The following is a 23,644-nucleotide window of genomic DNA, read 5'->3' as shown; positions in this document are numbered from 1 at the left end:
TTCTTTTGTGATATAAATGAAGAACCAGAGGGAGAAATCTTTTATCCTGATGGTCAAGATCAAGAGAAATAAGAAAATGAAGAACTAGAACAAAGTTCTGATTCAAAAAATGATAGCTTACAATCATACCAGTTTTGCATGTTTCTTAGATCAAATAAGCTGCTAGAATTAAAGAAGGAGTTAGAAGAAATGCCTCCTTATAAGATGGGACATAGAATGCATCTCCAAAATCATATTACAGAATTAGAGAATCAAATCAAGTACAACACACTGATAATTTAAAATTTCAACAACGATTCTATATGCGGAAAACTCAAAGAATCGTTAAAACTTAATGCCCAAAAATATAAATTACCTCCAGCCATTGGTGATGTTCTTGATGCAAACCACAGTCCACTTGCTTCTTTACTTCAGCACTCCAGCTTCAATCCAAGTAAAGGAAAAGAATACAGAAAATCTGAAGGCACTTCCAAGCTCTGCTCTCTCAGCTAGATGGTGTAAAAAACTAAAGGGGATTGAGATACAAGCTTGGGGACCAAACAGATAGATTTATAGCCAAGCTTCCATCAAGCTTCTGATGGATATCTGTTAGGTTTCCACAGATCAAGGTAGAGAACTCCAGATGGAGTGATGGACCACTTCAGTATCACCCAACAATAAATTTATTAACTGCAGTTGATTTCCTTAATTTAAGGAAATTACTGCAGTTGGTTTCCATAAATTAAGGAAAGACTGTAGTTTACTTCCATAATTGTAGGCATCAGTTGTTAAAAAATTAACAGAGCTTAACATTCTCCCACTTGGTCCATACTTCCAAACTTAATGTCTCAACTTAAAACCCATTGATAATCTGTATTAAGTAATAGATACATGAATCATGGCGATAAGTCCTCTAATGACGAGTATTGTCTTCCATGTATTACTATGTATTTATTCTTATTATAATTAATGTGGCAACAATTTCTTAATGAATAAACCTTATGTTTATTCTTGGTCCTTCTTAAATGAATTTTCTCAAATCAACTTAAAGTGCACATAAATATGAGAAAAAACATCACAATAATTAAGAATTTCATTAAAATAACATTGTCCATACAATGAGAAACTACATAATGGAACTAAGTCCCATATTCATTACATGATCATTGAATTTAAACGGTGGCATGCCCTTAGTCAAAGGATCAGCGATCATCAACTCAGTGCTGACGTGCTCGATGACCACTTTCTTTTCTTTAACATGTTCCCTTATAGCTAAATACTTAATGTCGATGTGTTTATTTCGACTCCCACTTTTGTTGTTTTTAGCCATAAAAACAACAGTTGAATTATCACAATATATTCTCAATGGCTTAGAGATAGAATCCATAATTCTAAGCCCAGAAATGAAACTCTTAAGCCATACACCATGTAAAGTAGCCTCAAAACAGGAGACGAACTCGGCTTCCATAGTGGAAGTGGCAATCAAGGTATGCTTGGCACTCCTCCATGATACAACTCCACCGGCCATCATAAAAATGTAACCTGATGTTGATTTGCGTGAATCAACACATCCAGCAAAGTCAGAATCTGAGTAGCCAATTACTTCCAAGTTGTCCGTCCGTCTATACATAAGCATGTAGTCTTTGGTTCCTTGAAGGTACCTCATTAATTACTTTGCAGCTCTCTAGTGGTCTAAACCTGGATCACTCTGATATCGTCCCAACATTCCCACAACAAATGCAATGTCAGGTTTTGTGCAGACTTGAGCATGCATTAGGCTTCCGACAACATAAGCATATGGAATGTTCTTCATTTGTTCCCTTTCAAGGTCGTTCTTCGGGCATTGGATCAAATTGAACCTATCACCCTTCACAATGGGAGCTATACTTGGTGAACAATCCTTCATCCGAAATCTCTCTAAAATTTTATTAATATAGGTTTCCTGTGACAGACCCAAGATGCCTCGGAATCTATCTCTATGGATCTTATTGCCAATGACATAAGATGCCTCACCCATATCCTTCATATCAAAATATTTAGAGAGGAATTGTGTCACCTCATGTAGCAAACCCTTATCATTGGTTGCTAGCAAAATGTCATCCACATATAAAACAATAAAACAAATTTTACTCCCACTAACTTTCAGATATATACATTGATCCATAATGTTTTGTACAAAACCAAAAGAAGAAATTACATTATGGAATTTCAAATACCATTGGCGGGATGCTTGTTTTAAACCATATAATGACTTCTTGAGCTTGCAAACCAATTGCTCACCATCACTAGAGGGGAATCCTTCAGGTTGTTTCATGTAAACCTCCTCCTCTAGATCTCCATTAAGAAAAGCCGTTTTCACATCCATTTGTTGCAACTCCAAGTCAAAATGGGCTACTAATGCCATAATTATGCGCAAGAAATCTTTCTTAGATACAGGAGAAAAAGTCTTCGTGTAGTCGATTCCTTCTTTCTGAGTGAATCCCTTAGCAACAAGTCTTGCCTTGTATCTCTCAATGTTGCCCAATGAGTCTTTCTTTGTCTTAAAGACCCATTTACATCCAATGGCTTTTGCACCATTAGGAAACTCAACAAGATCCCAGACTTCGTTACTCTTTATGGAATTCATCTCTTCCTTCATGGCATTGTACCATAGTTCTGATTCTTTGCAACTCATGGCTTGTGAAAATGACTCGGGATCACTTTCGGCTCCAATGTTGTAGTCAGATTCTTGTAGATACACAACATAATCATTAGGAATTGCTGATCTCTTTGGTCTAGTAGGTCTTCTTAATGTTGTACCATCATCTTCCTGCGAAGTATGTGGTTCAACTTGTTGTTCAAAAGTTCTTGGCAACTCTTGAACTCCTTGATCTACTGGAATATCATCAGCAGCTTGTGGAACTTCAACAATTGGTTGTTCAACACCAATTTGTACTTGAGGGGTGCTATGAATAATAACCAATCTATCACTTGAAGTGGAAGGTTGAGATTCTGAATGATCCTTCTCAGAAACTATGTTTCTGGTTTGATCGCTCCAACTGATCAAGTCATTTTCAAGAAACTTTGCATTTCTTGATTCCACAATCCTAGTGCTGTGAGATGGACAATAAAATCTGTAACCTTTAGACCTTTCAGCATATCCAATGAAATACCCACTAATGGTCCTTGGGTCCAGCTTCTTCTCTTGTGGATTATAAATTCTCACTTCAGACGGGCATCCCCAAACGCGCATATGTCGCGAACTCAGTTTCCAACATTTCCATAATTCAAATGGCGTTTTAGGAACCGCCTTGGTTGGAACTCGGTTTAATATATACACTGCCGTCTTAAGTGCTTCAGTCCACAAGGATTTAGGAAGATTGGAGCTGCTAAGCATACTCCGCACCATGTCCAATAATGTTCGATTTCTTCTTTCTGCTACACCATTCTGGTCAGGTGAACCAGGCATGGTGTATTGGGCAACGATCCCATGCTCTTGAAGAAATTAGCAAATGGCCCAGGTGCTTGTCCATCTTCTGTGTATCTACCATAATATTCTCCACCTCTATCTGATCTCACGATCTTAATTTGCTTGTCGCATTGTTTCTCTACTTCAGCCTTAAAGATCTTAAAGGCATCTATTGCTTCGCTCTTTTTATGAAGCATGTAGAGATACATATATCGTGAGTAATCATCTATAAAGGAGATGAAGTATCTTTGACCATGTGAGTCCATGTCTGGACTACATATATCAGTATGTATGATCTCTAATATGTCTGAACTCCTATTGGCACCTTTCTTTGACTTGTTGGTCTGTTTTCCCTTTATGCAGTCCACACAAGTCTCAAAATCAGTAAAATCCAGAGTATTAAGTACCCCTTCATTTACCAATCTTTTAATTCTTTCTATGGATATATGACCTAGTCTCCGGTGTCATAATTTAGAAGAATCTTCATTAATAACACATCTTTTAGTGCCAGTGTGAACATGCATTGAATCATAAGTGACATTGTTTTGTAAATTAATGCAGTAAAGACCATTAGACAAAATACCATTCCCAACATAATCAGATTTATAGAATAGACTGAAAGATTTTTCTGAAAAGTTTAAGGAATATCCAAAAGGTACAAGCCTTGAAATTGAAATCAAGTTTCTAGAAAAACTTGGAACATAAAAGGTCTTTTCTAATTCCAAAACAAAACCACTACTTAAAGTTAAATAACAGGTTCCTATAGCTTCCACATGCGAGCCGATCTTGTTTCCTGATAAGATGCTTTGCTCACTTCCCACTGGCTTCCTTAGGTTTTGCAAACCCTGCAAGGAATTCGAAATGTGAATTGTTGATCCAGAATCAATCCACCATGTGTTAATATTAACGTTAACCATATTAGATTCATAACAAACAAATGAGATTAAATTACCTTTGTCCGCAAGCCATTTCTGAAATTTGGCGCATTCCTTCTTCATGTGTCCCTTCTTTTTACGGAAGAAACACTTGGAATCCTTTTTGATATCAACTTGGGGAGGTGCTTTACCTTTCCCTTTCTGATTGGCTTGAGATTTGCCCTTTCCACGTGTTGCCAGCATTGCACTCTCTCCCAGTTCCATCACCAGTCTCTCTTCCTCTTGAACGCACATGGTCATGAGTTCATTAATTGACCATTTATCCTTATGTGTGTTGTATGAGATTTTGAAAGGTCCATATTGGTGCGGAAGGGTGTTCAGGATGTAGTGCACTAGGAAGGAATCCGATATATCAACCTCGAGTTTCTTCAATTGAGCCACAGTGTCCCTCATCTGCATGATGTGCTCGCGCACACCTTTCACACTGGTGAGTCTTAGGGATGAGAACTTCATGATTAGGGTGCTTGCTAGTGCCTTGTCTGAAGTGACGAATTGATCATCAATGGCCTTCAACAAGTCTCAGACCTTTTCATGCTGATCAACGGAACCACGAATACCAGCCGAAATTTTAGTCTTAATGAACATCATGCTTAGACGATTGGATCGCTCCCATCGTTCATAAAGCGTGATGTCTGCTGCAGTGCTGGTATTAGTGAGTGTCGATGGTTCATCTTTCCTAATAGCATAATCTATGTCCATCCTCCCTAAATGAAGGAGAATCCTCTCCTTCCAAATCTTATAGTTATCTCCCTTAAGTTCGGGAATGTCACAACGAATTTCAGAGAAATTTGCAGGTTTTACTACTGCATCAAAATTTAAAAAAATCACATGCTTATGTTAAAATTGAGGCTTAATAAACTTTCATGTTTTACCAATGTAAATCATGCTCAAAAATTGAATCTAATGACATAAAAATTGCTCGTGGGCTAAATTTTCAATTCAAACAGATTCAATAAAACTTTATGATAAAACTTATTAATTCATAACTCCTGTGGGTAGGTTATGAAATTTTATCCTAATTAATTACATAAATATAATAAAAATTCTTGTGGGATAAAATTTATTATATTTAGTCTAATTAATTACAATTTAATGTCTAAATAATCTTTATGTGATCTAACCAATCAAAATATATAATTTTATTTAATTAAAGATGCTATGGCTATTCTCTAATTAATTAAAATTATATGGATCACTAGACATTATTTTTGTTGCATAAACAAAACTTAACCAGAGAGAAAATAATGTTTACTGAAAGGAGTAAGTCAAAGTGACATTTTAAATAAACTCCATATAACTGTAATAATTCTTCACAAAATCAAAATTAAGGTTAAAGTAGTCAGCATTACCGTAAATGACTGCAAATTGATTGTTCAATTTATAAACAAAACAAAAAAATAGACCAGCAAACAAGCTATTTTGCTCACAAGATAAATAAAATTAAAATTAAAGTTAAATTAAATTTCAATGAAGCGAATGCAGCGCTGAGAAAATTATTCAGTACGCGTTCGATTAAAGAAAGGTAACTAGCTTTCAAAATATTGAATTGCAAGAAAGGTTGTTTCACGCTCATTATTCAGTCAATCGCAGTAAAATTTTTGAATAAGTCGAATTGATAAGAATAATGGTATTCAGGCATTTATATATTAAAAATGCATTGATATCTTTAGATGACAGTGTGTTTTGTGAGACCGACAGAAATGGTGTTGGGTTTAATAATGTTGTTATGCTAGTATCCAAATCAAATCATAGTAAATACTAGCTGTATTTTCCAAAATTAACATTTCGTTGATCAATTGTAGAGATGCTGATTATAACACAAAAAAATTTAGAACTCAAAAGTATTTTTGTGAGGCAACTTTGCTTATGATTCTACATTGCTCATAAATTGCTCTCTACTGTCTTCTGGTACAGGATTAATTGCCATCTTATATCCTAGAAGATGATTTCTGAAAATTTTAATTGCATATTAAATCTTACGATACCCTAAGAATGGAATAAAGCCACACAGTTAAACCCTTATGTGCTACTTTGTCCATTCATTTAAGCGTTAGCGTGGAAAGGATAAAGCCATATAGCTAAGCCCTTAATTCAAATTTATTTTATTGCTTCGTTTTGTTTCCCGATGCCAAAGTTGAATTAAGGGGTTCAGGGAATGTATGTATAAAGCAAATATATTTTGATTTGTTATGAAATTAGGATCCAGCACATCGTTATCATTAAAATTTGAGATATTGAATCTAATTGCCAAAATTTAAAACTCGTTCACTACACTCAAAGCTTTGCCCAATCAAACATTCATTCATTCAATGATCTGATGATAGGAATCCTGACTAAAATTAAGTTTGGCAGTGTGATTGACTTGCCATTTCATTATTATGCGGAATGTTTCCGACTCAATAAACTTAGGCATGCTTGAAAAATAAGAATTCGTTTCTTGGCCAACACAGCAAGATACGTTGCACTTAATTGATGGCTTATTTAATACCCGCCTGCTATTCGGGTTTCAATCAACCCTTCCTAAAACATTACTCGCGGCTTGGTATTATTCCAAGAAGTGCGGTTACTCAGTTCTATCTGTGCTGTTAGTTTTGACTAATTTCCATATGCACAAAAATTACAAATACAAAGCACTTCTAAGTATTCGAATCCAAGGCAGAGATAAATAAACATTCGCTCTGATACCAAATGATAATTTAAAATTTCAACAGCTATTCTGTATGCGGAAAACTCAAAGAATCGTTAAAACTTAATGCCCAAAAATATAAATTACCTCCAGCCATTGGTGATGTTCTTGATGCAAACCATAGTCCACTTGCTTCTTTACTTCAACACTCCAGCTTCAATCCAAGCAAAGTAAAAGAATACAGAAAATCTGAAGGCACTTCCAAGCTCTGCTCTCTCAGCTAGATGGTGTAAAAAACTGAAGGGGATTGAGATACAAGCTTTGGGACCAAGCAGATAGATTTATAGCCAAGCTTCCATCAAGCTTCTGATGGCTATGTGTCAGGCGTTCCACAGATCAAGGTAGAGAACTCCAGATGGAGTAATGGACCACTTCAGTAGCTCCCAACAATAAATTTATTAACTGCAGTTGATTTCCTTAATTTAAGGAAATTACTGCAGTTGGTTTCCATAAATTAAGGAAAGACTGCAGTTTACTTCCATAATTGTAGGCAGCAGTTGTTAAAAAATTAATGGAGCTTAACACACACCATCAGCTAGTAAAATTTTAGACAAACAAAAGGAGAAAGAAATGAAATACTCAGTTTCTTTAGACTAGCATGAAGATGAAATGTATGCATCTCATCCATCCAAGCATACAATAAGACAAAAGGTTAAGAGAGAAACTTGCGAATCATATAAGTCACACATCAAGGATAAGAAAGATAAGATTTGGCTTTTAGCTTCTGAAGTCAATTCTTTAAAGCAAGCACTCTAGTCATTAGAAAAAGAAGTTGAAAATTCATCCGATGAAGATCTAGAAAAAACTATGGATGAACATTTCCGAAAATAAGAACAAGCGGGTTATACAGAGAAAGAATATTTTGGACCTGAATTTGATTCATCCAGCTATCTAGGAAAAACCATAGCCCTGATGAGTCAGCCCAAATTGCATATAACTTTGTAATTTTGTCCTCCTGATTTGAAACCTTATTATTTAGATTGTTTATTAGACTCTGGAGCCCAGCTTAACTTAGCCAGGCATTTATCAATTCCTCCATTTTATTGGGATAAATCTAATGAAGGTGGATCCACCATTACTGGATCACTTTTCAACATCAAACACCAAGTCATAGATTTTCCCCTACAGATCCAAGAGAACCCAGTCCGATGTACATTTTTAGAGCTGGACGAAATTCCTGCTAATGTAATTCTTGGTTCTGAATTCTTTACCCGATGGTCTCCAATCCAAATAGATTATCCCAAAAGAATGTTTAGAATGACCATCAATGACAAACCTGTTTTTCTTCCTCTAAAAACCAATGAAGACTTTACTGTCCCAAGAAAGAAAACAGTTTCTCCAGTCAAACCTATTAATAAGGCAAAACAACAAAGAATTGTTTCCTTTGCCATGGCTCATCATGATGATTATTAAAAAGATTTTTAAGAGAAAATAAAAAATGATTGTTTCTCTGACATTCCTAATGCTTTTTGGAAAAGATAAGAATATGTTATTGATCTTCATTTATTATTGATGCTTTCATTATTGTACCTACATTTCTAGCTTGAATGCTTTATCAAACTCTATAGCTCTATGTAGATTTTCTATCCTTTATTGAGATTCAATTGAAGTGGTTATAGTCATACAAGTGTGGCAATTACATGCGAAATTTCATGACGACCTTTTCTTAATTTGTTTTTTCGGGTCTTCCCAAAGGCTCCTCAATGTCGGATTAATTTTTATCCTCTTATATATTATATATAATAATACAAATGATAACCAGTGAATCAGTTACATGAATTTATTTATTTAATTAGAGATGGCACGCGTGATCATCACTTGTCAAAGTGGGTAGAAATTTACTTTATGTTGTGTCGTAATATATATTCGGTCCCCAGATATTGAAAGACTTTCTCAAAAGAGATAAAGGGATGAAATAATGCAAGTTGTCCACTTGCACCCAAATATTAGGTTTAGATCAAAACTGGCATTCACTAGTTTCTTCTCATAATCCCCATTCGGGTGGTAGACTGCCGAAGAATATCTGGAACACACCTAGCGTGTAGATACTTTCTGCCTCTTTGCTAATATTTTAGAAGTGCTGATGCAATTTATTCATCATTATTGTACCTACATTTCTAGCTTGAATACTTTATCAAAATCTATAGCTCTATGTAGATTTTCTATCCTTTATTGAGATTCAATTGAAGTGGTTATAGTCATACAAGTGTGGCAATTGCATGCGAAATTTCATGACGACCTTTTCTTAATTTGTTTGTCTGGGTCTTCCCAAAGGCTCCTCAATGTCGGATTAATCTTTTATCCTCTTATATATTTTATATAATAATACAAATGATAACCAGTGAATCAGTTACATGAATTTATTTATTCAATTAGTGATGGCAAGCGTGATCGTGACTTGTCAAAGTGGCTGAGCACAGTGGGTTTCAACAATCCATTCATTTGGATGTAGATCTGCTGCTATAGATCCACCTTCGTCATCAACTTCAATACTCCCTCTTGGACCAAAACACCTTTCAAGGGTATCCCAAGCCTCCTTCACTGTCTTGGTTTCTGAAATCAGGGGTAGAATGTTGTCATCGACAGATTCTTTTATGCATTTCAATGCAAAGGCATCATTTTGCCCCTTCACTTCCAGATCTGAAAAGCTCTCAAACATCTCATTTAGTCTTTGACTTTCTCAACCACTTGGCTTTTCCCATTTGATCGCTGACAGAATGTGACTCAACAAAGAAATCAAACTTCAAACATAGAGACACACTTCTTTGCTACACATCTTCAGAAAGCTTTCATAAAAAAATTACAATTGTCCAGAACCAATTGGAACAATAGGCCCTTTTTTCTCTTTAATCTCCTTTTCAAGACTTAAAAAATTCTCTTTTAGATAAGCCTTAATAAAAATTCTATCCCTTCTTAAAATAAACTTCAATATATTTTCTTAAAAAAATCCACGGCTCTTTTAACAATGCCACCCCATTATATAAGCAACAAAATATTCACATGCGGAAGCCATTTAAAAACCAAATACATGAGCACTTTTAAAATAATACGCCCAAAGACCTTTTAAGTAATCACGCAAACCTTTTTTGTTTGGAAGTCTCATGCCTTTTCATAAAAAATAACTCTCTCAACCACTCTTTTTTTTTTAAATAAAAAATAAGTCCCCGCTTCCTATTGGGTGGTTAGTTTTGCTGGAAAGCTATAACACAACCACCATTACCTTACTTTTCTAGCGAATCCCAATCCCTTGACTTTTTCAGCTTCGTGCCTTGTGAACATCCATTTTTTTTTTTAAAATCACTGGTAATGCTCTGTGGGATGAGAAAAAACCGCGTGCTAACTCTTCCGTCGACTTTGAAGGGTAGTGCTAGCGCTCTAATGTGTTGTTCATCACAGCCAACCCGTGCCAATTTAAAATTGTTTCAAAGTAACCTTAGATTAACGCGTTTTCTCCTCTCACTGCTCAGCATCAGTGGAGTTACTAACGCACTGGTTTTAACGCATGGAAAGCATTAATCTCCCAAAAGAAATTCTTCAATCTGTTTTGCCTTGCAGTAGCTGGCTTCTAGTTTTCTTGCTGCTTTCTATATATATATAGGATTCTTCAAACCTCTGTTGTTCTTTCTCAAAGAGGCTTACTCTAAACTTGTGCTACTCTTTCAAAGAGTTTTGCACTTTCTCTTCAGTGACTTTTTCTGCTCTCTCAAAGAGGCTTACGCTTTCTCTTCACTCACGTTGCTGCTCTCTCACGGAGTCTTATGAAAACTCATCTCTCTCTGTTGCTCTCAAGGAGTCTTACACAGGCTGATACCATGACAAAAATTGAAGAGAACAATATGTGGAGCAGAGGACTCACTCTGCTTACTCTTCTCAGTATTACAAATCACTTAAATAAGATTAGATTGGAAACATCAGCCATAAATGACTGGAGTCAACATGTGGTTGGAATTAGATTCTCCAACAGTTACCATACCATTTGCAAAATAATTCGCCAGGCGTTGCAACCCATCTCCATAAGTGGACACATGTTGCCTAATCTGCTCTAAAGTCTCATTGGCCCCTCGAGTATCATCTACTTCCACAACTTGTGCACAAATAAGAAGAAGAGATCTCATATCCACCACTTCCTTTTTCCCTTTCTTCTTCCCAACAGTCTTTGAACCTCGTGAACCTTTCACGGACCCATTTTGAACACTTTTCACACTTGCACTTGCATGTCCGTAAATTTTCTACCATTCCTACCACCACAGAGCAACACCTCATAAAAAATATTAGTACGAATAACATTGTCTGAATAAATTGCTGAATTCTTGTTGCTTTGTCTGTCTTCCAAGTCCAGATCCTCCCGGTATGGATCCTTTTGCAGCTTAGGTCCATTCTCATCATCACTATGTGTCGCATTCATTTGAAAAGGAACACCAATTGCATCTTCCCTCTTCCCCACCTTCAACTCAAGGTTAGTTTCCTTCTTTGGAGCTCACAAAACCCACCCATTCTTGGCACTGAACCCCATATTTAGCATAGGTACAAATTGGCTAGCCTCCTCAAACTCTCCAACCCTCGAGTCCTGCTTGTTTTTAGAAAACAATTTCAGAGAGGCTAACATCATAAATGGGGGAATGGTGGCGATCCCAAGGAGGGACATGTGGCGGCGACTGTTTAACTCTTATCGTTTTCGAATTTAAGAGAGTGGTAGGGTTTTGGTGTGAGGTTTTAATGTGTTTTATGTTTTTCGGTCTACCCTTCGTACTGGCCTTAGGTTTGCAAACACATCTATCACACATGCCGAGGGTATTTGGAATTCATTCTTGCATTGTTGTGGTTTGGTTCGGCTCTATGGGTGCTCGGTGCTTTTGCCTGGTTCTTGTGATGGTTGGTAAGCGTTGTGCCTTGCTTGTCCCATATGGTGGTTTGTTAATGCTGTGCCTTGCTTGTTCCCTATGGTGGTTTGTTGGTGCCGTGCCTTTGCTTGCTCCCTATGGTGGTTTACTTTGCTAGTTCTTGGAGGGTTTCAGGTCGATTTCCCACCTGCAAGTCGATTTATCTCTATCACCCAGCTCATACTTTGTCTTTGCTCTGTTTTTCAATGATTGTTTTCTTGATGTTGGGTCTGGTGATGATTTGGCTTTGCAAACATAGGTTCTCGCCTTGCTACTACACAAGACGGCTCAGCAAACTCATTCTTAGGTAATCTTCTTGTTCTGTTTGCAATTCATCCTTTTGTTTTTAAGGCTCTAACCTTTTGGCTCCTTGGTGAGTAGGAAAAACTCTCTCATGGCATTTCTATTGGGAGAAACCCTCTGTTGCGGGTCTCGGCTCTCGTCCTCCGTCGCGGAATCGGACCTCCTGCAGGTAAATCTTCACTCATCTCTTGGTTATCTGTTCACTCTGTTTTGGTCTGGTGGCCCTACCTAAATGCTACCTTGTTTTGTGGTGGTGTGCAGGTCATCCCAGGGGAACGCTGCTCCATGGCCTCGTCCTTGGAAGTGTTTGCAGGCTTAGCGAAAACTTGGGTAGGGTCTTTTCATGGCTGTATCTTTCTTTTGCTTACTTTGTTGCTTGCTTTGTCTGTAGTCGGGAATAACCCTTGGGGTTTCGATTCCTCTGTGTATGTGTGGTTTCAGGGGTTTTCATGTCCTCGCTGTTTGACTAGTATTAGTAAGGTTTCAGGGGTTTTCATGCCCTCGCTATTTGCCTAGTATTAGCCTGTGAATTGTAATTTTTGGTTTTGCATGGGTTTCATAACCCTCCACGGTTTCTGGGTTGTATAATTTGTACCATGCACTGTTAAATTTGGACATGAAATGAATGCACAATTTTGCTTAAATGCTGAATATAAAAGTACCTGATTTTTTTGTTGAGGAAGGAAAAAAATTGTATTGTCTATGCTGGTTTTGCCTTTGTCTGGTCCCTAGTCTAAGAGCCCTTCTGTCACAAGTTTTTTGTCGATGCCGTTCAGCTTCTTAATGAGTTATGTCACTGTCTTGCTTTCAATACTTTCAATACAATGCCTGAAATATTTATGCATAAGGGAAAAAAAACTGTCCTACTTCCTAAATGATAGGTTCTAGATTTATTTGCTTTTATAGAGATTCGAGACAATTGTAAATTACAAATTATGAGCTCTCTCTTCTCTCTGGATGGCAGCCCCTCAATGAGCTCTGGTTTTTCTTTTTCAATGCATTATTAACAGTTTCTTTACAGTTGAGGCACTGTTCCTCAGTTAGCTTTCAGTTATCTAACAATTTCTTTAAACATATTCCTAACTAATCCTATCTTGATTTGCTTGCGTACTTTTTAAAGAACAATGATTGAGTTAGACTTAATTTAAATAAAACAAAATAAAATAGAAACTAAAAATGTTTTCCCTTGTTTCGAGCAAAATAAAAATAAAAATAAAAAACCATTTCCCAGCAGTCGCCTTTTTCAGTGAGATGCTCCTACATTAGGCTCCTGAGGTAAATTAAACTCATGGCTCCTGTCCATGAGCTCTTCAATAGAGTACTCGAATCTAGCCAACATCTAACCAAGAACTATCTTCAATAGGATGACCCTTCCACTTGACTAGGTACCACAAATATTCTTTCCTTCGAGTCCGTCTGGCCACCTGGGTATCTAGGATCTGTTCGATCTCTAAAGGCTTTGCTGGGGGCATTTGTTTAATCCACGAATCGTTCTCATTCTGGGTGTCTCGTGTTCGTCTTTCCGAACTGTCTTCTTCATTTGCCGCAATGTAGGGGTACAGATATGCCACATTAAAAATGGGTGAAATTCCTATACCTGGGGGTAACTGCAATTCATAAGCGTTCGCATAAAACTTTTGAAGAATCCTGCAAGGCCCAATTTTCTTCCATTTTAACTTGTTGTATTCACCTTTAGGAAACCTCTCCTTGCATAGGTGTGCTAATACCAGGTCTCCTACATTGAATTGTACCTCCCGCCTTTTCAAATCTTCTTTCTGTTTCTATCTTTGGATGTTGTCTTTTAATTTTAATTTCACCTGTTCATGAATATTGCTAATTCCCTATGCGAAATCTTCACCATCAACATTCCTGCACTCCAACTGACCCAAATCCCATGACTCATGTACTCCACGTGGGTGCATTCCATATAGGATCTGGAAAGGACTACTGGTCGTGCTTCTGTTGGGCGAATCGTTATAAGCAAATTCCACTTGTGCAAGCACACGATCCCACTGTCGATAATTTTCTCCAACCAAACTCCTTAATAGATTTCCTAGACTTCAATTCACCACTTCAGTTTGGCCATCGGTATGCAGATGATAAGCTGAGCTAAAATTTAGTTTGGTGTTTAATTTTTTCCATAAGGTCCACCAAAAATGTCCTGTAAACTTAATGTCTCGGTCCGAAATAATAGACTTCGGCAAGCCATGTAATCTGACTATCTCTGTGAAAAACAAATGCGCTACATGTGTGGCATCATTGGTTTTCCTACACGGAATGAAATGTGCCATTTTGGTGAAACGATCCAACACCACCATGATGGAATCGAATCCCCATTGTGTCTTCGGCAGATCGAAGACAAAGTCTAAACTGATTGAGTCCCATGGTCTATTCGGACTAGGTAAGGGCGTATACGACCCTGTGTTCTGGTTGTGTCCCTTTGCAAGCTGACACACTTTGCATCTAGTCACAAACCTTTGTACATATCTACGCATCTTCGACCAATAGTAAGAGTGGCTCAACTGATCCAAGGTCTTGTCTATGCCAAAATGCTTGTCTAAACCTCCATTATGCTTTTCTTGGATTAAGTTCTCTCTCATAGAACATTCTGGAATACACAATTGCCTTCCGTTGAACAACAACCCTTCCTACATATTATAGTTTGGCCATGAACTGTTCTCTCAACAATGGATTTTGGCAAGCTTCATAGGCTTCCTTAAAATCTGCATCTGTTTTATACAAGTCTTTAAGATGTTCGAATCCTAATACTTGTATCGTACTTTCCTGTAGGATCAAATTCCTCCTGCTTAATGCATCTGCCACTTTGTTGGCTTGATTGTTGATGTGTTTCAACACAAATGTAAAACTCTGCAGGTACTCCACCCACTTCGCATGTTTGTGGTTCAGCTTATGTTGCTGCATAATATATTGTAATGTGGAATTGTCTGAAAATAAGACAAATTCATTGGCCAGTAGATAATGTCTCCAATGCTTTAGTGCTTGACCCATTGCATAAAATTCCTTGTCATAAGACGTGTACTTCTGCTTACTTTCATTTAGTTTCTCACTGAAGTAGGCTACTGGCTTGTCCTCTTGGCTAAGTACTGCACCAATGGATGTTCCACTGGCATCACAACGAACTTGAAAAAGTTTTTAAGTCTGGTAATCTCAAAATTTGTTTTTCAGTAATCTTTCTTTTGAGCAGTTGAAAACTCTTCTCTGTCATTTCTGTCCAATGGAAAGGCTAATTTGCCTTCTTAATGGTGTCCACCATGGGTGCACAAATCCCACTGAAATTTTTAATAAACTTCCGATAAAAACTCACCAATCCATGAAGACTCCGTACCTCAAAAAAACTTTTCGGAGACGACCAACTAACTATGGCTGCAACCTTTTCGGATCCATTTTTAGTTCATTCTTGGAAATAAAAAATCCCAAATAAATTAACTCTTTCTTGAAAAAAGAACATTTCTTCAAATTTATCAGTAATATATTTTGCTACAATTTTTCCAATACATACCTCACATGTCGAAAATGCTCTTCCTTCGTCTTGCTGAATATAAGTATATCATCTAGATATACAATCACAAATTTACCAATGAATTCCTTTAGCATCTCGTTCATCAAACACATGAACGTGCTGGGGGAATTTCTCAATCCAAATGGCATAACCAACCATTCGTATAAGCCTTCATTAGTCTTGAAAGTCGTCTTCCACTCGTCACCTTCTCAAATCCTAATTTGGTGGTAGCCACTTTTCAGGTCTATCTTTGAAAAGTACGCTGCTCCACTCAAACAATCCATCATATCATCCATCCAAGGTAAAGGAAACCTGTACCTGATAGTGATCTTGTTAATTGCCCGGGAATCAGTGCACATTCGCCACTCACCTCCTTTCTTGGGAGCTAAAACAGTCAGGAATGCAGAAGGGCTTAAAATTTCGTGAATCAGTCCTTTATCCAACAACTCCTACACCTGCTTCCTAATTTCTTCATTGTCCTTCGGACTCATCCGGTAAGAAGCCTTGTTTGCCAAATTGGCTCATGGAATAAAATCAATATGGTGACTAATGCTCCTCTTTCGTGGTAATTTCTCTGGTAGATCGTCTACCACAATATCACTAAATTCCTGTAGCATGTCCAGTATTTCTTTCGGTAAGTCAGTGACTTCAGTATGGATCAAAACTGGTTTTGACCTTTGGACAACTGTATATTTTAACTCATCATCCCCCATTTGTCGCAAAATGCTTTTCCACCTAACAGTGATGCTTTTGTCCCACTAGTTTCCGCAGCATCCTATTCCTTCATGGGCACTAGCGTATGCTTTATCCCATCTTTAGCAAACTTGTAACAATTTGTTTCCCCGTCATGGACAACCTTCCTATCATACTGCCATGGTCTGCCCAGTAGAATATGGCACACGTCCATAGGCATGATATCGCAAGTCACCTTGTCCTTGTACTTGTCAATATGAAACTCTAGTTTGCACTGCTCATCGACCAGCAGTTGGTGACCTTTCTGCAACCAAGACACCCCCTATGGAGTTAGGTGCTTCAACTTCTTCAAACCCAATTTCCCCACCATTTCAGTAGCTACCAGACTGTTAGTACTTCCACTGTCTATGATTGATTTGCAGCATTTCCCATGCAACTTGCACATAGTCCGGAACAATGCTTTCCTCCGTGTCTGATCAGTTACTTCCTTAGTTGGTTTCAATAATACCTTGTTCAACACCAAGGCTTCCCCGGTTTCTAGCATATTTTCCACCTCCTGTGGTGGTGCCTTCACTTCATCGGGCTGAGCGACATATGCTTCCCTATGGCCAGTTTGTTCATTTTTAGGACATTCAAAGGACCTGTGTCCTCACTTGTGACACTTATAACACTGATAGGAATTTCCTCTGCCGTTGCCATTACCTCTTCCTCACTGGTATGACCTTCCTCCTCTAGTGTTACCTTCCCTTTCAGTCTGCCCCAAAGTCTTCGAACTACTTCCCTCTTCATTGCTGTTGGCAGTCCTACCTCTGCCAAAGGTCTGTGCCTGACCTCTACCAGAACTACGTCCTCTTCTAGCATTTTGTTTCCTAGCAATCTTTTCCTCCGCCTTCAAAGCACTCTGATAGGCTTCCTCTATGGTCTTAGGGGAAAGAATACTAATTTCGTCTAGGATCTCCATCCATAGACCATTTACAAACCTCACTGTTTTCTCAGGGGTATCTTCAACATAACCAGCTCTCAGGTTTAATTTATAAAATTCTTCATTATATTCCTTTACGGTCATCATTCTTTGCCTCAGATTCTGTACTTCTCTATAAAAGGCAATATGATAATATTTAGGTAGATATTTACTCTTCATTCTAGCAATCATCCCGTCCCATTTTTTAATCAATGGTTTGTTCAATCTCCTCCTTTCTGCCTATACACTATCCCACCATAGTGCTGCATGTCCCTTCAACTTGGTGACAACAAACTTGATCCTCTTGTCTTCACTGATTTCTTCATATTCAAAATATTTATCTAGCTCACTTATCCAATCTAACAATGCTTCTGTGGACAAACTGCCATCATAATTAGAGAGCTTCGGTCTTGGCTTGCTGCTAGCCAAAAAAACTTACCTCAATAGTTTAATCTCTGGTCTTTCGCCATCTGACCCATCCATCGTGGCTATGTTTTCCTCCTCACTGTCATCCCCACCTTCTGGATCTCTATGCCTTCCTACTTCCACTGCAGTCAAACGTGCAGTTACAGTCCTAATTTCTTCTCATAACCCTTCATCTGCTACTCTTCTAATGGCTCTTCCTCGATGCCTTTTTCCTACCTCCCTCCTTACGGAGAGAAAGGAACAAACTGCTCTAATACCAAAAATTGGTAGCGATCCCGAGGAGGGACACGTAGCAGCGTCCCTTTAACTCTTATTGTTTTCGAATTTAAGACAGTGGAATGGTTTTGGTGTGAGGTTGTAATGTGTTTTATGTTTTTCGGCCTGCCCTTCATACTGCCCTCGGGTTTGAAAATATGGTCTATCACAGCTGCCGAGGGTATTTGGAATTCATTCTTGCATTTTTGTGGTCTGGTTCGGCTCTATGGGTGCTTGGTGCTTTCGCTTGGTTCTTGTGATGGTTGGTAATCATTGTGCCTTGCTTGTCCTGTATGGTGGTTTGCTAATGTTGTGCCTTGCTTATTCCCTATGGTAGTTTGTTGGCGTTGTGCTTTTGCTTGCTCCCTGTGGTGGTTTGCTTCGCTGGCTCTTGGAGGGTTTCAGGTCAATTTCCCACCTGCAAGTCGATTTATCTCTGTCACCCGACTCATACTTTGTCTCTGCTCTATTTTGCGATGATTATTTTCTTGATGTTGGGTCTGGTGATGATTTGGCTCTACAAACACAGGTTCTCGCCTTACTACTGCATAGGACGGCTCAACGAACTCGTTCTCAGGTAATCTTCTTGTTCCAGTTGCAATTTCTCCTTTCGTTTTTAAGGCTCTAACATTCTGGCTCCTTGGTGAGCAGGCAAAACTCTCTCATGGCATTTATGTTGGGAGAAACCCTCTGTTGTGGGTCTTGGCTCTCGTCCTCTGTTGCGAAATCAGACCTCCTCTAGGTAAATCTTCACTCCTTATCTATTCACTGTGTTTTGGTCTCGTGGTCCTACCTAACTGCTGCCCTATTTTGTGGTGGTGTGCAGGTCATTCCAGGGAAACACTACTCCATGGCCTTGTTCTTGGAAGTTTTCGCAGCCTTAGGGAAAATCTGGGTAGGGTATTTCCATGGATGTATCTTTCTTTTGCTTACTTTGTTGCTTGCTTTGTATGTAGTTAGGTATAATCCTTGGGGTTTCGATTCTTCCATGTATGTGTGTGGTTTCAGGGGTTTTCATGCCCTCACTATTTGACTAGTATTAGCCCGTGAATTGTAATTTTCAGTTTTGCATGGGTTTCAGAACCCTCCACAGTTTCTGGGTTGTATAATTTGTACCATGAACTGTTAAATTTTGAAATGAAATGAATGCACGGTTTTGCTGAAATGCTGAATATAAAAGTACCTGGTTTTGTTGTTGAGGAAGGAAAAAAATTGTATTGTCTATGTTGGTTTTGCCTTTGTCTGGTTCCTGGTCTGAGAGGCCTTCTGTCACAAGTTTCTTGTTGATGCCATTCGACTTCTTAATGAGTTATGTCACAGTCTTGCTTTCAATACTTTCAATACAATGCCTGAAATATTTATGCACAAGGGGAAAAAAATTGTCCTACTTCCTTAATGACAGGTTCTCGATTCTAGTTTTTCTTTTTCAATGCATTACTAGCAGTTTCTTTACAGTTGAGGAACTGTACCTCAGTTACCTTTCAGTTATCTAATAATTTCTTTAAACACGTTCCTAACTAATCCTATCTTGATTTGCTTGCCTAATTTTTAAAGAACAATGGCTGAGTCAACCTTAATTTAAATAAAACAAAATAAAACAAAAACTCAAAATGTTTTCCTTTCTTTTCAATAAAAAAAAAAGAAAAAAGAAAAAAAAGTTGTTTCCCAGCTGTCGCCTTTTTCAGTCGGATGCTCCTGCATCAGGGAATCAGGCAGGCCATCGATGATTGTACTGCTACTTGAAGAACTGAACGAATACTGAGAAGAGTTGCGAACAAAAAGATTCACGGACAGAGGTGACTCGAAGCCCATGTCCACTTGAGAAGATACCCATTTGTAAAGATATATGGCCTCTATGAGCTTGTACATGTTATTTCAACAAAATTATACAAATATTTGATCTTTAGAAAGCACACAGATAGGCACTTTATAAAAAGATTTTATTATTCAGACTTGAACGGACCTATCTAGATTAAGCGGATTATTCTTCCAATCATACTTTGTGTAGGTGTTGTGTGTTGCTTTGCATCTTATACACCAGTGTTTGTATATCTGAAACATTTATCCATTATTTAATGTGGATGAACATTTCCCCAAGTACAATATTTGAAAGAGCAAATCAAATGGTAGGCTGCAAACTGATGAAGCAAGAGTAACTAAATTACCAAGATCTACAAGTATAAGGGATTCATCTTTTCTTTATGGAGCACAATATTGTTTGTAATGTGATGTCATTACAAAGATAACACAATTGCCAAAGTCTAAGTTTAATGAAAGAGGAATCGAGAGTTTGACTTGCAGAATTGTGAGTTTGAATCAGATTGGTAGTCAAACTTCTTTCTCTTGCTAGGGCTCAGCCAATTTCATGGTTAACAAGTTTGACTCGATTAGCACACTATATCTCCCATAAAAGGACACCATTTTCTCATTTTTTCACGATTTTACTCCCAAGCTTTTTCTTGATTATTTTATCTTGCTAATTAGTTTGTAGTCTAGTAATTATGACTAAGCTTGTCTTTTGAAAATTGAAACTTTAGAACCTGTGGTTGGTAACTTTTACATTGATACAATATGAGTGTCCATTTAAAAAAAATAATTAAACATCTACGATTTAGATCAAATATTATTTTAGAAACTTCTTTTTAACTGTTGCTTCATTCAAGCCCAATATTATCTCTTTGTGCAAATTTCATGTTTAAATATCTTATTTTTAGATTGCAAAGTTTATAACAGTAGACGCGCACTGGGGATTTGCTTCCATAAAATTCATTGGATGGGGATGGGCTGGAGTGATCTGGCTTTACAGTGTGGTATTCTATGTTCCTTTAGATATAATCAAGTTTGCAGTGCGTTACACTCTTAGTGGACAAGCTTGGGAATTGCTCTTTGAGAGGAAGGTCAGTTTCAGGCATTCTCCACTCTTCATAGGTTTTCTGTTTTGTTATGTGTCAGAAAAGTTTCCCTGGAGCATATATTCTTCTCTTGCAAATGCTCATTTTGGTAACAATGACATCATGTAGACAAATTTCACAACAAAGAAGGATTACGGAAGAGAGGACAGAGAAGCCAAATGGGCACTTGCTCAGAGAACTTTACATGGTCTGATTGCTCCTGATGCCTACACTTCTGTTGGGCATTCATCCATGATTGCAGAGCAAGCCAGAAGACGTGCAAAAATTGCAAGGTAACAAATCATGGAAATGCATAATGCTTTCAGAGTCTATGTTATTGCCCTAATCCTATTTCATGAGAAAAACCAAATTGATTTGAATCTTTGCATTTTGAAAATGATTTTAAGGTTCTAAATACCATGCCCTAAGAAAAAAGTGTGTTCTCTGTGTTTTGCACAAGTTTTACTATTTAGGCAAATCTACATGGCTTGCATTCAATTCCATTTCACCAATGATTTGAAGCAAGAAGAACTTGTTCATGATATTTGCAATTGTTTGATGATCAGTAAAACAAAAAACTCAATCCTCATGCCTATTCAATTATAGGAGAAAAAAATTTGTATTTTGGAAACAACGTTGGGAAAGAACCATTGTTTTAAAATACTGCACACGAGTGATCCCTTCCATTTGCTTCATGCAAGAAAGTATACTCAAGTTATTCATCTAGAATATTTGAGTTATGCTTCACTTGACCATTTTATCGGGGAATGGACCCCCTTTTTAATCCGTATAAATAATAATAATATTTACCTTATAACATAGTTGACTTTAATATTTTTTGAATAAATAAATATTGAATAAATATCGATTATTAATAGAAACTTAACCTTAGGTTTAAAGGATAAATTATGATTGACCAATAATTTTAGTTATATTTTTAGTAATAATCATTCAACCCTATAGGTAATAATTTATTTACCTAAGGACTTAGTTACCTCTAATATTTTAAATAAAAAATATTGAACTAATATTGGCTTTTTTGACCATTAAGTTTAAAGGATAAATTTTGATTTACCAATATTATTGGTTATTCTATTATGAATTAACTTGGACTTTACCCTTAATTATGGCATTTACCTAGGATAACAAAACTCTAGGAAGAATAATGTTTTAACAATTTGTTTGGGATTAATAATTAGTTAGTAGTTATAGAGTATTCAATAAACATATATTATTTTATATAACTTATTATTTTAATGACCATTATATTTAAATAATGAATATGATATATTTTAAAACTAAATAATGAAAATCTAACTTACCAATGGACCATTAAGTAATTATTACATAATTACCTGATGTAATGAAATTATAAAAATAGTAGTGACTTATTACCATTCACAGGTAATTAGATAGTAATTGAATAATAATAAATCATTTAATATATATTATATAATGACCATTATAATTAAAATATTAATATTATACCATAGATTCTCTTAATATTTGAAATAATATTAATAATATATATATTTATTTTTGAACTAACAAATGAATTCAATTATTTAATGATATATCTATTTATTATTAAATAAATATATTATTAATAATAATTATTTAATAATATAATTAAATAATAATAAATCATTTAATATATATTATATAATGACCATTATAATTAAAATATTAATATTATACTATAGATTCTCTTAATATTCGAAATAATATTAATAATATATCTATTTTTAAATTAATTTATTATTATTCAATTATTTAAATAATAATTAATCATTGAATATATATTATATAATGACCATTATAATTAAAATATTAATATTATACTATACATTCTCTTAATAATTAAAATAATATTATTTTAAATTAACAAATGAATTCCTTTATTTACCTAATTTAACTATTTCTAGAAATATTTATTAACTTTTTTAGTAGTTTGACCAGGTTCATTAGGTCAAATTAGCCGTTAGCATTATCGCTGTTGGAGTCTCTGCACACTCTATTTAATCTAGCTAAGCCGGATTGGTTCTTCAACTTGTCCTGACGATGAACCACACTGGTTGGTTTGAAATGCGTCGACAAAAGATTGGTTATGTGATTTTGCCGAAGATTATCTTAACAATGTTATGGATCACAGAAGTCTAAATTCCTTAATGGATAAACATGTTGATGCTGTTGAGAGAACTACATACATTGAAGGGACACGTGGAATCAGTTGTTCAGTTAAAAGGATTAGACATTAATGCCATTCAACACGCATATATTGTTTAAACCAGGCCAACTACATTCAGAGGATTATATACTCAAGCAGATTCACCTTGAAATTTGGGAAGACATCTGAGCAACACTGGTTTGTTTCATAAAACCATATTGGCAAGTCACTAGGAGAGAGTGTAATGTCTCCTAATAATAATAATAAAAAATAAAATAATATAATATTAAAATATAAGCAAATAAATGATAAACAATCAAGAAAATATAATAATGGTAAATAAATAAAAAAAAGATAATAATACTAAATAAATAATAAATAATGAAAAAATTATAATAATAATAAATAAATAAAATAGTAAATAATATTACTGGAGTTCTAGATAAATATATATAAAAGTAAACTATAAAAATAGTAAAAATTAAGTAAAGTTAACAAAA

At 36.3% G+C, this 23,644-nt stretch overlaps 1 protein-coding gene across 1 annotated transcript; it reads left to right on the top strand.

Annotated features, from left to right (window-relative positions):
- The first annotated feature begins 12,322 nt into the window (after positions 1 to 12,322).
- Positions 12,323 to 23,263, top strand: LOC149145237 (plasma membrane ATPase-like). Its single transcript, XM_089452379.1, has 7 exons — positions 12,323 to 12,400; positions 12,493 to 12,561; positions 18,424 to 18,663; positions 18,913 to 18,981; positions 20,801 to 20,983; positions 21,107 to 21,270; positions 23,167 to 23,263. Exons 1-7 carry the CDS (start codon positions 12,323 to 12,325, stop codon positions 23,261 to 23,263), a joined length of 900 nt encoding a protein of 299 aa, XP_089308505.1.
- Positions 23,264 to 23,644: the final 381 nt, after the last annotated feature.

This window comes from Pinus tabuliformis, chromosome X (assembly GCF_031772625.1).
Source record: "Pinus tabuliformis cultivar Carrire ecotype Pingquan chromosome X, CPIR1, whole genome shotgun sequence".
NCBI lineage: Eukaryota > Viridiplantae > Streptophyta > Pinopsida > Pinales > Pinaceae > Pinus > Pinus tabuliformis.
This window is presented reverse-complemented; position numbering and strand designations above follow the sequence as displayed.

Excerpts from the sequence above, each read along its gene's own strand:
- LOC149145237 (XM_089452379.1), top strand. The coding sequence starts at position 12,323 with ATGGCATTTCTATTGGGAGAAACCCTCTGTTGCGGGTCTCGGCTCTCG. Across the intron at positions 18,664-18,912 it reads CTCAACGAACTCGTTCTCAG|GTCATTCCAGGGAAACACTA; the intron begins GTAATCTTCTTG and ends GGTGGTGTGCAG. Across the intron at positions 21,271-23,166 it reads AGACGTGCAAAAATTGCAAG|GTTGAGAGAACTACATACAT; the intron begins GTAACAAATCAT and ends CATGTTGATGCT.